Source organism: Ischnura elegans, chromosome 11, assembly GCF_921293095.1.
Source record: "Ischnura elegans chromosome 11, ioIscEleg1.1, whole genome shotgun sequence".
NCBI lineage: Eukaryota > Metazoa > Arthropoda > Insecta > Odonata > Coenagrionidae > Ischnura > Ischnura elegans.
In genome coordinates, this window is record NC_060256.1 from 83,310,893 (window position 1) to 83,328,364 (window position 17,472).

The 17,472-nt window shown below is 39.1% G+C and overlaps 1 protein-coding gene across 3 annotated transcripts in view; it reads right to left on the bottom strand.

The window, feature by feature from the left end:
- Positions 1-11,496: 11,496 nt before the first annotated feature.
- LOC124167959 (DNA polymerase alpha subunit B) overlaps positions 11,497-17,472 on the bottom strand; it is a 55,016-nt gene continuing 49,040 nt past the window's right edge. For all 3 annotated transcript variants that reach the window (XM_046546028.1, XM_046546027.1, XM_046546030.1), the window contains 2 exons: positions 13,796-13,982; positions 11,497-11,982 (listed from right to left, as the gene is read on the bottom strand). In XM_046546028.1, coding sequence (XP_046401984.1) covers positions 11,836-11,982; positions 13,796-13,982 — 334 coding nt within the window. In that variant the 3' untranslated portion in view covers positions 11,497-11,835. The remainder of the gene's footprint in view (positions 11,983-13,795; positions 13,983-17,472) is intronic.

A 17,472-nucleotide genomic window follows, 5' to 3' on the forward strand; every position in this document is an offset into this window, starting at 1 on the left:
ACGTTTTGCCTATCTTTCTCGGGGTACAACTTAAGATAAACAAATAAATATTCAATGCTCAATTGGTTTAACACCATGAGTTTTTCTTCATCTTGCTTTTTTAAATTTATGATGTAAATTACATCAGGGGCGCAGCTAAGAATTAATTGCTGGGGGGATTTTAGGCGCAACTAATACTAACGAGGTGATGGGGTATTGCATACCCGCCAGGATAAAAGGAATTTTCGGGATCCCTCCAGAAATTTTTTAAGAATAATGGTTCAAAATGGTGAGTTTTGCGCCTTTCTGAGGGATATTTGATTAATTCTAACACTATTCTATAAGTAATCCTAATCTAATTAAGTAAAATGGATTAAAAGTAAATATTTCTCTGAACTCTGGGGGGGGGGGGGGGGGGGGGAGGAGGGTCCTATCCCCCAAAACCCCCCCCTCACTGCACCACTGAATTACATTAGAGACGCAATTCTTTGTTCATTACAATCTAGTTTCTATTCAGATTTGTTGTCATATAAAAGATTATACTATTTTTATTATTATTTATTCAGCTTTTATGTACACTATGTCATAATCAGCTTAAGGTTGGATGGCGATATTTGGTGGAACTTGTTCGCAGGAAACATAATGAAATACACTTTTGTATGTTCCACAAGAGTTTTTAATCCCGACCTAGGTTTCGGCAGTACACACTGTCATTATCAAGATTACCTTGATAATGACAGTGTGTACTGCCGAAACCTAGGTCGGGATTAAAAACTCTTGTGGAACATACAAAAGTGTATTTCATTATGTTTCCCACTATGTCATAATTTAAAAAAAGGCAAAAAAATCTACTTACATTACCTAAGACAAAAATTGATTTCTCAAGGATGGTTAAACATAATTTGGTACTTTAAAAAGCAATGTACAGCTGAATTTCTGGGCAAATCGCACATATCCCATGTGCCTCGTAATGTGGAAATATATTGCACATAAGCCATGGGACGCACTTGCCCCATGTACGGGGTAAGTCTGATCCCTTGACAAGATTGTGAGAAAATTAATTAGTAGTTAATTATTATTATTACCCCAAAAATAATTGACTTCACAGTGTAGCTCCGTTCAGCTGTAACGTAAAAGAAATTGTGCCATAGCTTAAATACAAATGTAGAACTTCATAAAAGAGAAATTTGGTCTAGATGTGTGAGATATGAGTAAACCCTGTCAACAATGATCAACTGACTAATTCCCTCAATTCCCTCAAAAGTTCAATGAGAGACGGGGTGGGGGAACTTGAAAAAAAAAGAAAAAAACCAATGGGGCCCAGCAGTAGTTAATATTATCATTAGCAGTACTTTATTTACATACACATGGAACTTCTTGTGGCTGAGCTTAAGGCCACAGTGTGTGCCCACTGGGTTTCGGATGATGGGTCGACCTCTAGGTATAGAGGTTCGCTGCGAGATAGGAGAGTTCCCTCATCAAATAAGCAGTCCATGGAAAAAAATCGAGGTATTCTGAGGGGTTATTGGTCTAACCTTGGGTAAGGTAGACCATTTAAATGATACCAAAACCTGTGAAGATGCCGTGACTTGGTGACTGGGGGTAGTCAACAATTATGCCTCTCATCACCCAGGGGAGAGAGCAGCAGCTATTCTTCATAGGTGCGAAGGTGGAGACCATATTATTCTGTACAGGGACACAAATTTCACTACGGGCATGGTAATATTTACTCTAACAGCTGTAGTACTGCAATGTGGAAGGCAGGGGGAAACCGCCACATTATCATCCTGAGGAGAACACTCACTCTATATCATGATATGATGGAATTATCTTGATTAAAATATTTCGGAGGTTGACTAGTCCCCCATTCGGATCTCTGGGGGGACTACTCAAGAGGGTACATCGGACAAAGGTGATAGATTGTTAAGGACAGGGACATGGAACGTTAGATCACTTCATACCTGCTGTAGGCTAGAGAACTTGAAGGTGGAGAAGCAAAGAATTAATCTTGACATATTAGGCATCAGCAAAATGAAGCAGCCCCAAGGAGACTTTTGGAGTGGAAGGTACAGAATGATACACATAGGATCACTAAATGGTAATGCTGGAGAAGGGATAATGCTTAGAAAGAACACCGGGATGCATGTTAAAAACTACCCGCATGTTAATGAAAGGATAGAAATGGCAAACATAGGGAGTAGGTCTTAAAATTGTAAAAAAAAAATCTTAAAAAAAGAGGAATCTGACTAATCATTGAAGACCTACAGTATAGGTATTCAATAGCATGGAATGAAGATGTACAATCATTTTTTTATTTAAAATCATTTGGGGACCATTTTATGAAGTGCAATTCTTAAGGTCAAATAAGGGGTGAGGATACAGCTTCCCAACCTCCTCCTTTGGAACTGTTTATAAGTAGGGACCATAAAAAGCTGAAGATAAACTCAAGAGAATGGGGTGCAAAAGTCATAGCCCCAATGGACACTAATCATAAGTTAACAGTACAAGTATCTCTGATTTCATGTTCCAGATAAGGAAAAATATTATTTGGTTCTCAATTCAAATTAACAAAGAATTATATTAGATAGATACAATGGTAGATTATCTAATCTTCAATAATATATAAAAAAGGTTTTCCAACCCGCAATCTATAGGCAACCCACACCAACAGAATTAGACAGTTGGGTGGCAATAGGCACTCAGGTTATAGTTGACACATTTAGCACATCTAGATATATAAATTTAATCTATGGGTTCCAATGTAGAAGTTTCATGGCTCAAAGTAGGGTTTTGAAATTTTTGGAGAGGGCTCGATGATAGCAGCAGTCACATAATGAACAATGACAAATTTATCTCATTCCATGACAACTATTTTACCACCAAAAGAGATGAGGACTTTCAATACGCGTTCCTACAAACATATAAAATTGAAAATTTAATGTTTTTCCTTCGCAAAATACTGAGCATTAGATTTTACAAACGTGAAAGTTTGAGTATGAATACACAGTGCGTGTGCAGCGCTGACATCAGGGACGCCGACTTACAAAAAATATTGGGGGGGCTCAAACAGGGGATCTTGCCCCTGGAAATTTTATAAGTAGTGAGTTTGAAGTTTTTTAAGCATTTTAGAAGAGTCATATGATCAACATTAGAACCCTGATAACTCAAATCTCGATATCTGGACACTACGGGGAAAATCGACAAGCCTAGCACATTTTTTCCTCACACCCATAACGAATTTTTGAGGGGGCTCGGGCCCCTTCAGGCCCCATGGAGTTGGCGCCACTGGCTGACATGAACAGTGAACAGGGAGTTTTAGTTTTCGAACCAGTTCATTTCAGTGAACAGTTCGTTTTGGCAGTTTGGTTCTTTTTGATGCATCTTTACTGGGGCCATCTCCACCTCCGGAGAACCTAGAGTGGTTGACCAAGTGTTGCAGTGTCGGCAGTACTAAAAAAGTGTGAGAAGGAATTTCGTATGTTCCCCAAAGCTTAGGAGAGGTCCACTGAATTTTCTATCCCTAAAGAGCATATGAGTAATGTAACCAGGTCAGGGGCCCTATCCACTAAGGCAATCTCTCGGATATTTCGTAGTTTGTTCCCGGAAAGACGTCATAATATCAGAATGAGCTATCCGCTAAGGTCTATTCCAACTTTCCGTCACGGAAACCCGTGTGAAAGCGGCCGATGAGAGGAAGGGTGTCGGAAAATGACTTTCTGTTTCTCGGAATCGGAAAGTGATATGCCAGCTGGTAATTTATGGAATATTTTTACAGTGAAAGTGATTCTGCAGATTCTGGTAAGAGTTGGTAAGTAAATTTGCACAACTGGCACGGTATGTGCACTGAAAGTTATTGGAAATGAATGGTTATGGACGGAATTAAGAAGTACATAATGTTCGAGACGAAACCAGTTGAAAAATTGTTGTGTTAAGCTAAGTTAATAAATACTGATCTTTTTGTATTGTTGTTTTAGATCGTAGACAATTATATTAACCAATTCTCTCAGCATTGGGCATCCCGGTCAAGGCGAATGATTTTTTCTCTGTGGAATAATTTCCTCAGCAGTCCAGACTGTCTTGTTCCTTATAGGTCACAAATTTTGCAAAAATAAGCATTGTCTATGATAGTTTATGTGGGTAGAGTAGTTGATCGAGAAGTCAGGAATACAGGATCAAAACCCAGTCAAGGCTGAATTTTTTTGTTTTTTTTCTTTTTTATTTAAGGTAACTTCGTTGGTATTATTTTTAATATTTAGATGGATTTTCCCTGGTAACCTACACAAATTTTAATTCTGAATCTTTTTAATACAATTTTTTGCTCAGTTACTTAAGTTTACCAAATTCACTACAGATATCAGCCCGAGTGGTGCACTAATACGGTTGTCATGAGAGGAGAAGCAAGAGCTTCTTAATTTTATGGTGGTAAATCCGAGTTTGGCCATCAGGAAAATCGTTGTAATTTAAATTTTAAAAAATTGTCCAACTAGGCCTTTGTGGCTAGTCCTCATAACTGTTCATAATTTGCAGCATCCTGTTTTCCTTCACCACCTAGCACCACCAAGCACGTACCCAGGAAGAGGAATGGGGGGCTTCAGCCCTCCCTTACCCCCTCCAAATTATTTTCCCTTGTAGCAGCTACCCGCAATGCATATGCTAAGGAGACCACTATCCCAGGGTAATTTATCCCCTGGCACTCCATTTCTCGATAAAGTAATATCAAGGAGATAATAATACCAAGAAAAACACTTGTATGGAAATTCCACCGAAAAAAACTCATTCCCTACCACTAGGAGTTGAACCCGGATCCCCCGCTCTCCGGGTAGATGCTTTAGGCACTTGAGCTACCGCGACTTCATGACCTTCATTTGAAATTTCTGGAATATACATAAAAAGATGGTTTGGACTGCTGATTGTGAGCACATTATTTCACAGAGAAAAAATCATTCGCCTTGAGCGGGATACGCAATGTTGGGAGAGATGGTCAATATGGTTGCTTGCGACCTAAAACAACAATATTCATTAAAATAAACATTTTTCGCATACCTCCTCCGCTCTACATATTCAATGGCATGATAAACAATTGCTAGATGCTATGCATTCATTGGCTGTGCGACCATTCATCATGCATTCCGTGACGTAGACTGTAGTAACTTTGGCAATCTCCCCCTCTCCTGATGATGAGGGGAGGGCACGGAATATATCCCGATAAGCATAGTGAATAGCGTCAAAGAGCTTCCGAGTAAATGAAACTGAATCGAAATGTTCTGAGACGGAAACGGAAATTTCAATTTCGAAATCTCAGAACCGAGAAGATGTAGTTACTGCATAGGGCTCCAGAACTAACTGGGTTCCAGGGTGACGATACCACCCATGCCTTTCCTGTTGTGTTAAGCCTCAGGGTCGTCAGGATGGAGTCCTCGTTTCGAATTATCCTCTTCTCTTACGCTTGTGACTTGGTCCATCTTCGATTGGTCTTCTTAGGTGTGGACAGGGTATTTAGGGTGAGGTTGTGTATGAGGGGTGAGTGGCCATGGACAATTTTTGAAAAACCCCTTGTATCCCAAGGACTTTTCCTGGTCAACGGGCGAGGTTAAAAAGTTAGGGTCCAGCTTCACGAAGGATGGAGATTAGAGTAGAGGTCAGTGGAGATGATTTTTCTAAACTGTAAATGGATCAAACTTTTGCTTTATGTATGCCATGGTCCTTGAAATTCTATGCTGAGTAATTTATGAGCGGTCTTTAGATGAGGGGAACCTAGAAAATAACCAGGATGTCCACTTGTGAATTTTGGAAAAGCATTTGATTGAGTGGACTAGGTTCAGTTAATGAATATTCTTAATAAAATAGGGCAATTACATTTTTTAAACATATAGGTATTTTACTAATTGTGGTTACGGTAGTTGGCTTTGCATATATAACAAGATTTACAATAACTTAAAAAGAAATACCAAAAATATTCAATAATCTCCGTGTATTATCTCTTTATTTTGAAACATGGCTCCAGGCACAGTCCAACTTCACACTATTTATGTTCACTCAGCACCAGATTTTTGTTTCTTTACGTTTTCATTTGTTTCGGTGCAGCACACTGCCTTCTGGGTTTCTTTTTGATGGGGTTAGGGGGAATATAACTAGCAAAATGTCTGCCAGTAAGCATAAGAGGTGATGGGGTATACCCGAGTTCCCTTTAGGAGACTTGAAATTTGGATCTGCATATTCTTCAATTGATTGCTCCATTAGTAGAAGTCTGACCTCCACAAAGTCAATGTTTTTTGCTTTTGATGCTTTTTTTAAATAAAACATATGAATTTCACACTGACTGGTCAACAAAATATCTTTTTATAATACTTAATGTTGTTTTCTTCTTGTTGAGTAATAAGATATAGCAACGATCGACTCCACCCATTGTGTTGTCATAATCATAAACCACAGCAAAGGTGGTTTTGTGGTGTTTACAGTGCCAAATATGTCAGTTTTAAGTGTTAAAAAGATATCTGCAAGGTCAGGAGACATACCATTTATCCACCTTGAAGCAGAATCCCTTATTTACAAAATGGTCCATCAGTGAAGAACACACTTGCTGCTCACAGGCAACATATCATACTTCCGGTTGTGAACTGTACTTTTTCCAGTATACAGCTAAAAATTGCATATGAATTTCACTCCAAAAATTAAGGCGTAAGTCTCTTCTTAATATTGAATATTTTCCAACCTAGCCGATCCTTGCACTGGACTAAGGTCTCACCTGCAGAGTCTGATCAGGAATGAATAAATCATGGAATTGTTTACTCCAATGCTCCATAACCTCATAAAACTTCCAGTTTTGAATTTGGAAGCTGATCCTTATTGGAGCTCTCATTATTTGCAAAATGAAAAGTATCTCTGAAGCAAGATGTACCTATCTACCATCATCAATTCATAAAAAAATGGAGTACACAATATTTCATGGTTTTACCAAGACCATTCCTAACATGGCATTTTGATAATGCCTAACAAGATTATTATGGCAAAGAAATCTCATCTCCTTCACTGCGACTGGAGTACATTTCTTATTTAGAGACCTTTTCTTGACTCTACAATTCATTATGCACTGATTAGCATACAAATCGGTGTCTCTAAAAACTCTCTCCAGTAAACCTTCATCTAAGAATAACGTAGTACTGCAGTGGCTTAGTATCAGCGACAATATTTTCAGTAATTCCGGTTTTTTGCCGAAGGGATGTCCTCACTATCCTTTCCTGTCCAATTTACTCCATTCCCTACGAGAAACAGCTTCTACTCCACTGTCTTCATCCTTTGTGAAGTTGTCTTCATCGTCAGGTCTATAAGACATTAGTCAAAGTGGTGCACAGAAACTACGCAAAAGAGAAATAACGATAGGAACTCTCTCAGGGGCATGTGAAAAACATAATTTTTACCACATAAAACTTGAGTCGTAACAACCTATTACATAAAAACTACTTGCACTGAAAATTGCTGCTTTGACGGTTTAGTTAGAAAACGAATTAAAATTCGTGTAAAACATAATACTCAGGAAAAAGGTATCAAAACACAGTGAGTCCAGTTGCAGTAGGCAATGCCGACAACTGCCATGAACTCAAATTGAGAAAGTGCAACGACATGAGCCACCTAGTACTAAAATAAAAACTATGTGGTCACGAATACCTCCTGTGTACAGGGAAATACTGCATGGTAAAAATAGCGAGATGCGCGTAGATATTAGCTCAAAAAGAAGACTTCACACGAAAATCACGGGATGCTCAGCTGGAAGGTTAAATAATGCAAATCTACAGTAATCGGTAGAATACTCCAATAATAAATTAAATACAAGGTATGCACTGGCTGGGAAATTTACCAAAGAACTTGTTGCTCCATTGCTAATAAGATGACTACATAGTTTGCCAAATTGTTTTCATTTTTCTATTATAATAAAATGGTACACATACAGCAATACTGCCAGTTTATAGTTAACTCATAACAACTAAAAATTAAATAAATTTATTATTAATTACAATTTTAAATCAAACAAAAAAGCGAAACAACAAACAGATTACCACGGCTACAATCACAGTATTTATCTAGCTGTATAATCACTTATGCGTTAAATATGATGATGCCAAGCGAGTAAAATTTTCAATAGAATAAGGAAACGGATCAATATCAGCCGGGACTGAATTTATGAGAAAAGAAAGTCTGTGGAATAGAGACCTCTTCATTACTGATAGCCTAGGTATAAGGATGTGCAGTAAAGAGGTAAAATGGGTGTGGCGGGAAGGTACTCTGATGTTGAAGAGGGAAACAATATCAGGACTGTCAAAATGGGAGTTAAGGGCATTGAAAATGAATTTGAACGACTGATTGAAGACAGAGACGAGATAAAGAAGATAAAACTGCATTAGTAGGTGGCTCGCGGAGATTTGGGTTCCTATATTTTACAATTTTTGCAAAAAAGTTGTAACACCATTACGGGTGGCAAGATTACTGGGAGCAGACATTGACCAAATTGGGGAGCAATAGGTGATCACCTTAAGAACTATGGATGAGAAGTAGGATTGGAGTGCCTTAGTACTGGTAATATCTATGAACCAGTAGGGTAGTCCTACGGGTGACATGGCTTTTGATTTGACCATACAAGGTGTTCACAGAACAGAAGTTTGTGGTCCACGATAATTCCAAGATTATGGATGACAAAGGATTAAGGGGCAAGGAATCGATTACATAAAATGGATTGGAGCTTTCTTCACAGATATTGTCATTATGGTTTAAGTTCAATTTCAGCCACCAGATACTACACCAATCTGAGGCCTTTGTTATAGCTCTTTGTAGCATATTAGAATCTGTGAGATCATTAATCTGTTTAAATAGTTTGCAGTCATCAGCATAGATTAAGGTAAGGGCTTGGTAAGAACAGACAAGGGGGACGAGATCATCAATGAATAATTTGAAGAGGAAAGGTTCAAGGACTCCCAAACTACCTTGGACTACAAGGACTACCTTGAGGCACTCCCGAAGTAACATTAGACCAGGAAGATAACAGCGAGTACATATTACCCTTTGGAATCTGTCACAAAGGAAACTGGAGAAGAGACTAAAGGAGGTGCCATGGATATTAAATTGGGAGCAGAGTTTATGTAGCAGGAGTTTATGGGTTAGGGTCTCAAAGGCATTGGAAATATCAAGAAAGATTGCATTGAGTTGAGATTTTCGGCCATCGATTGTACTGCATATTGCTGAAATATTGTATAAGTTCGTTAAACAAGAGCGGCCCAGATGGAAGCCAAGCTGATCATGGGAGAAAAAGGGGGTAGTGAAGAAGTAAGGTTGGTTCAGGATGATCCTTTCACAGACTGAGGAAAAAACGGGAATCATTGAGATGGGATGATAGTTAGAGAAGTCATTTTTAAGGCTAGATTTATGTATAGGAATCACATTTGTTATTTTCCATTGAGAAGGAAATATGTGATAGAGGAAACAGTGATTTAAAATCTCGTCAATTTCAACATAATATATTTCATTATACCCAATTGTAACTGTAATAAGTGCACTATAATATCAGTCATGGCTACAATTATATGCAGGCAGTTATTATAAAGGCAGGAGCTAAGGCTTGCAGGTGAGGCCACAACCCTCCTGACACCCAGGGATTCTGTACTTGCACAGTAAGCAATGCTTTTCTTTGAAATACCGATCATTGCACGCAGATTAGTTGAATTAGAGGGAGTCTTTCTACATCTATACAATGTTGTCAATTTCCCTGCTCTTCAGCCTCTCAAAACATCAACATTGTTGTTTAACCCTTTCGAGACGGCGGAGTTTTCGTCTTAGCTTGACTGCTGTACCGAGCCCCAAGAGACTCTTCTTTCTCGTGGTACAGAGCATTTTTGGAGGGCATTCGTTAAGAAGGGTCTCGCTGAACCTTTTTCGACCCCTCCACGGTGGGACTCTGCATTATCTCGGACTCCGAGAGTAGTTGTGCTCCCTCCTTTCCGGGTTTACGACCATACCTGCAGCATTGGTTCGCGGTCAACTAATGTATTGCTTATATGTATTTAGCAAATGGATAATTGTTGCTTGCACGTAAATTACAGACATTGAATATAATTCCTCATTTTTATCTGAGCATTGTCAAATTTTAAACGAAGTTCTAAGGCCATTATCAAAGCATTTAACGCAGCAAAATTTCCATGCTGATGTTTATACATAACTCGAGATATAAGTTAATATTTGACGTAGAATTTCGTTTAAAAATTGTAAACGCTGCTCAAAAGACAAACAATTCAATTCTTAGTTTATATTTCTTGAGAAATGAACAAATATTTATTTCGAAAATTGACTCTATAAACAATTGTATGACCGCTGTCCCTTACCGCTGAGAGGGGTTATAAAAGACGAAGGGTCCGGGTACCTGCTCCCGGATTCGGAGGGTTAATCCTAAACCCCGAAGCTTTGGGTCCTGAGACAAAGGCGACCTAAACCCACGACCGTCCTGAAAGGGGGAGAGCTAGAAAACATATATATACGGGTTTCGTTTTCTTGACCGGGAAAATCTCACACGTACATATACGCCCGTGGTCTCCCGGGTCAGGAAACTTCCACACATATATATACGTGTACGGTAGGGAAAAGGTTAATAGTTCACAATTTGTCAGCATGTGTACTGTGTGCACGGCAGGACTTGGTCTAACAACAGAATTTCATAAATGTAGTCAAAAACTCTAGCGGAAGGAAGATTAACCAGGACTTAGGTCTTCTGAATTCATGATTGCTAAATGTGATTAAAATGGGCTGGGCAGAGTATGAACTCTAATCAGATAAAAGTGATAATGATGTGGCCCATGCATGAAATTTGTTGAATATGGATGGCATACAGCGTCTGGAGAATAGCCTGCAGTCTAAAGCTCTAGAACACAATTTTGCCGCAAAGGATACAGATCATTCACCACCAGGATACTGCACTAAGACAAGGCTCTCACACAACCCTCTCCACATGTTCTAGAGTTCCTAGGAATTATCTTTTGCCACCCTGCCACACCTTTTAAGTCTAGGCCTTTCCCTGGATGACTTTTCCATTCCCCAGTATCAAAACCAAAGGGAACATATAAATGATACCTAGGACAGTGCATTATATCTCTCATGATTCGAAGAAAAAAAGACCAAAGTAGGTATGCAGAATTTTTACTTCCTTCCTTCACTCAAGATAGCTCCACCTTTTTACATATAGGAAAGGAAAGAAATAACAGCCAGAATCAGGCCACTGTCATGGTGAAGTGCTATGGAGAAATCTGTGCAATCAATGATGAACTTGGCAAAGAATCCACAGAAACAATAACTAACCCTCAGAGTAAAAAATAGTCAACTACTGTGATGTAAATAACTCAAAAGAAACTATTCAGGTCCAAGGATCCATTGTTGAATTCAAGTGGTGTGTAACAAATACTGAATAAGAAAAGCTGGAGTGCAACATTACATTCGCTCATCAATTCTCACAATTCGCACAGCAATTAAATTCAATAATAGTACAATATTAGAATTTAAATTTAATAAATAATGAACTCATACAGTCCTGAGTTTCCTTTTATGGAAACATACCATGCGCACACATTTACAAAAAATATTTTTTCATTCATAACTCGAGGATTTCTTTTATCCTAAGATCTCTGTATTTGGTATAACTGACACAAATAGGGAAGAAAGAAGGATTACCTTAGTCCATAGTATTGTGGATATTATCACACCATGGATTCTATCCCTTAATTTGTACTTCATAAAGTCTCCTCCAAATTACTTAAGTCTCTTACTTCTCCCTTCAAACAGGAATAAGGCACCAAACACTTTCACAATGGAGGAAAAAAACTATCATATCTTGACAATCTGTGCTTTCACATTACTTAGTAGTGAAGGCTCACTAATTTCAAGGGGTCTCACTTCAAATTTGGCAAATGAACCACCAACTACTCCTTTGGTCAGACGTTCAGGATTCATTACTATACAGTCATCTACATCCTGCAACAGAAATAAGAGCAAATATTATTATTAAATAAAATCTCGAGAAAAACGTACTACATGATAATGTATACCTAAAATGAGAAAAACTAACATACAGTGGAACCTCATTAAAGCGAGTACGGGCTATATGACAGATCGAAAAGGATGGACAAAATTGGCTATGAAAAATGCAGAAACACATGCAGAAGAGACACTCACAATAACTGAGAAGACGTTTCGATGGGATTACCCACTATCTTTGGTGCCGAAGGTGAACTATTCGATTCAGATAAGGTCAGTTCACCTTCGGTACTGAAGATAGCGGGTCATCCCGTTGAAATATCTGTCAGTTATGGTGTCTCTTTTATATGTGTTTCTGTGTTTTTCATAGTCAAATTTGTCCGTTCTTTTCAATCGGTTATATACATACATAATTGAATAAAGGATACATAGCCTTGGTGAAACTTTCAAGATACTAGCAATTTTGAAATTAAACCCTATGCTTTTTATCTAATTTAACAAATATTTTTGAAAGTAGCATTTTGATTCAGTCTAAATATGACATGCAAATGACTCATGATGCCACTGTTATATATCAGGGTGTAAATAAATAATGTAAACTCAATGTTTTACTTTGATGATGAAAACTGAGGTGATTATTAAATATGGTACAATCAGATTAGGCATCAGATAAATTTAAGGATAACGATTTTGTGGGCTCATAATTCATACACTTATAGGTCCATACCTAACAAGGATATTAATTTATATCTGCCACAACAGGAACAGAAACCAATCACAAACTCAGAAGCTAGCAATAATTGGATTTTTATTTATAATGCACACAGAATTTGAATAGAACTTTCTTCAGGTAAAATACGTTAAGCACTATTCACACAATCCCTTTTACTTTCATTGAGACGTAATATGCCTGAGCAGAAGATAAATTGAAAAGAAACTGGAAATAAATGCTTGTGTGCAAAATGGATTAATTAAATAGCAACTGAACACATACAGCCAGTTACACTGATAAGAAATTACTGAAAAACTAACATACAGTGGAACCTCGTTAAAGCGAGTACGGGCTATAGCGACACCCCCGCTATTACGAGAGATAGCCGATGCACCGTCAATTGACCCTATAATAAGAGTGTTAAAAAATTCGTTTTTACGAGACCCTTTCGGTGTTGGCTCTCGCCATAGCGAGGGTTTCACCGCCGGAAGACTTTCATCAAGACTCCTTAACCTCTGTAACTGCTAGCGATCTGTTAGAAATGAAGTTTATGGAGTGCTCAGCCTCAAATTTATGTGGTAAACTGTCGTTCGATAAATATAATGATTGACGAAACAATGCTTTGCATGATTTTTATTCAGTGCGGCGCTTATAAATTGTTTGAATAGTTAGTCGTTATTTGAGTAAGGAAATTTAGTGATGCAAAAAAACATCGCCTTTCGTCTGGATTTATGCTTACGTTTATGGGATAGATGTTAATCTGTCGCCGCACCACTCCTGTTCCTGTATATCTGTTTGCAACAGGTATATTGGCTATTATTTGCCCCACCTCCGGTAAAGCGACAGTTCGCTATAGCGAGTGTTTATTAGTGCACCGTGGGGTGTTGTTATATCGAGGTTGCACTGTATTGACTTGAATGCAAGCACAGAGCTTAATTTCCACATGTGAGCATTATCAAAATAAGAACATACAAATCCAATAAATAATAACCCTTCATTCAAGTTATATACCTATATTAGTTCTGCAAAAGATTCACCATTTATTAGTGTGGAGAATTTTTTGCCAGATAACTAGAGGGAAACTAGAATCATACCAACCTTAATAAATCCACGGAGATCTGAAGGCAATATGAGGATATGGGGAGTAACAGGCATTGTACACATCTGGCTCCAAAGCTTCATATCCAGATTTACTCCAAGTGCTGGCGGGTACAAAGGATAGTAATTTCGCTGATGTATTAAATGCCTTGCAAGTCGGCCAAGGCGATCAATCTTGTGACCAGTCCTAGAATGGCATAAAAAATAATTCATTAATTTAAAATGAAGTTGATAGAACTATAAGATAGGTTTATGCCATATTTATCTGAATAGAGTCCCCCTTTTTCTTAAAAATGCCTGTGATAATAGTAGGGGGGGACTATAATCCTGTGAATTTTTTTACATTCTTTCCCAAAATTGCTTTAAAATTAAGGGGGGGACTATATTCGGAGAAATACGGTATCAAACTACCACCAAATACATACTATCATATATTACACAGTAATATGACAAATCATATGCATATATATTAATGATTTAACATCTTCAACGTTGAATAATTATCGTATCCCCCTACCGATGAGGAATCTACATGAAATGTTATCACAAGTTGCCCAATTAAACCCTCGCCATGGCAAAGCATTGTCTTACTGGGTGTATATTCCATGAGGATAGTAATAATACATTATGTCCATGAAACCTATTCATGCACATGTACAGCAAGTCTTCAACATACCAACAAAATGTGTTCTGAGATCTTGTTTGTAAGTTGATAAACGTATGCAAGGTATCGAAAAGTGTGATTATCCTGCAGAATGCAACACTGCATTACATTCACAGGTTGACTGGTGATTGTGACAAACTGATCTAGCAACGTGTGCGACATGGATGGAGCCAAATGAAATGTGCTCTGTTCAATGTAAATGTTTAAATTGACACTGTTCAGACTGTGCCCAAAGTGCAAGTTCCTTTACACCACACTGTGTCGCATCAGTCAACTCCAAATACGCCAAATTTGAAATTTCCAGAATGCTTGAATTTTTCGATGTTCATATCTCTGAAAGTTTGTAAATCGAATGTTCGCAAGAGGAGGACATACAGATCGCAATTTACGAGCTGAGATGAGTGGGTACCCACGATTCCACAGAAATAAAGCATATAATATGATGTTGCGTGGATACTGTACTATCTCCTACTGAAGCAAGAACTACCGTATAAGCTTGTGTAAGAGGCGCACCCCTATTTTGAGCATCGAAATTATAAAGAAAAAAATTTTTGCGACAATTTTTATCCTATCGTGCGGTGTGGCAGGCGTATGCCCGGAATTTCGACAGTTATCGAAATTTCCTCTTTCAGTACTATTTGAAAGAGGAAATTTTGATAACTGCGGGGGTAATAGCGGCATAAGAGGGAGTAGAAAGAGTTCCGATCCTCTCTTCGCATACGCCATCGCTCTACGTTGCTTGTCCTACTCACGAACAATTTTGTTTAAAAGCTCTCGCAGGAGTACTGCAATAGAATTGCATCCGTGAAAAATTGTAAGGCAAAACACGATAGGCACATAGCATGAACCTTCCCAAGAGATTGGACAACAATCGGGGCAATCTCAGCGCCGTAGGATAATAACCACGTCGTAGATTTAAGGTCCCTTGCTCACACACCGATTTTTGACGGCCGGTAAAATATCGGCCGTCCACATTCCAATAGCGAACAATCGGAGAGCATTGGAGCTTGCACACGTACCGACCACGCGCCGGCACCGGCAAAATGCCGGTTATCTGTCGGCCATTGTCACTGTGGATCGCCGGCGCCGGCTCAAAAACATAGATAGCAACTTATCGTTTGACCGGTAAAAATCCGGCGTGTGTGCAAGCATCGCTTCGCCGGTAAAATGTCGGCCGATATTTTACCGGCCGTCCAAAATCGGTTTGTGTGCAAGGGGCCTAACGGAACTACACTCGGCCCTCCATCAGCCAATGCCTCTGCCGTTTTTTTTTCCTTTCCGAGACTCCACAGGAAAATAGGAAAATATCAAGTTAAAGGGGAACAATGGAAACGTGTTTCATCCCTACCCCATCTCACCAACTGACCTTTTTGGTCTACCAGGTTCAATTCTCCGAGTTTCTGGAGGTCAAATTCTAGGTGAGTCACCTTCTGAGCTCGAAGATATCTCGAAATCTTTCAGCAATTGTATGACACGCACGAGGTTCTAAATAGAATTAGACCTAACGCGATGTATATCTGACAGCATTTAAGTTTTTTGAGCTCTAATTGATTGACACAAAGATTTATAGCTAAAACAAGGGTACTAATATTCAACATAGTCCAAACAGCACAATTTCGGAAGAAACAAGCGTAGCATAAGCGCATTCAAACAAGACGAGACGGACTGGAAACTTCAGGCTACGCAAACTGCGTATATCACATTGCTGAGCCTTCGCCACTTCGCTTTAAAGGCAACGACGTCACATGCAAGATCGGACGTGTTCTTCCCTTCCTCCTTCGCTCATAGCCTCGTAGCTTGAAATACGGAGGGGAGGGAGCGTGCTCCTTCCCCTCGACCTCTCCTTCAGCGCTCTTCACTTATAAGCATTTCCGATTTCTTCTATCCACCATTTAGTCCAACAATGAACACACTCGTTCGAATTTTTTAACCGCAGGTTTTGACACCAATATAATTTTCAGTTGGAAAAATCCTCATATTAGCGTCTGAAGATGAATTTTGAAATATCAGGTGCTCAGCGTAATGGAAATTGCTCGGCAAGACAATGTTGACTATTAACCAGGTATGTCCTTCAAAACTACGCGTTTCTATACGTTTGAAAAGCGATTACTGTATGCAGTATAAATGCCGCGGGATGCCCACTCGTGGCAGTGAATGTAGCGCGCGCTCCGGAGCGAATCACCCCGCACGATCTTTTTAATGTTCACTTCTGGGGCACCGACGTGACGGCGCGATGCTTGCAAGAAATTCAAACAGGAACATTTTAAAAATACGTCACAAAGGGAGAAACTCCCCTGCCTGCCGCTTGATTTTGACCCAGGGTTTCAGATGACTGACTCACGCTGAAAACCAAGGCCACTCAGTTCCCCTTGGACTTGCGACCGGTGAAGGGGAGGGGGGAAGATAAGAAGTTTGTGTAAGAGGCGCACCCCCATTTTCGGCTGCAATGTCTGGGAAAAAAGGTGCGCCTCTTACACGCGCTTATACGGTATAACTGACGCTCTTGGGCACAGTGCACAAGGATAACTTAAACTTAGCACAATGATTATGACATAGCATAGTGTATAGCCACCTTTAAAAATGCCTTTAGGGTATACAGTACTCTTGTTATTACAAAGTTCACGGGACCGAAAAATCAGAGGTTCGTAGTAACAAAGTTCGTATGAACGTTTCCTATAGAAATTGTTGAAAAAAACTGTTCATAATATAAGCGATTAAAATACGTGCAAATTTATAAAACAGGAAAATGCATTTCAGTTTCTCAATGGAAGAATGCAGCATGATTCTCTAATACAGTAAGTCCTCAATATAAAACTAGATGAGTTCCGGACCTTGTTCGAAAGTTGATAAACCTACAGTCCGGCCGCTGAGTTGTCCGATGACAGGCAGAAGGGTCTAGTTCGGGGTAGGGTTCAAGGTTATCACGTTAGACAGTGAAATGCTTACATCACTTGTAAACAAAAGGGTTGCGTGAAGAAGGGAGCCAGAAGGGACGAAGAGCGTGAAGGAAGAA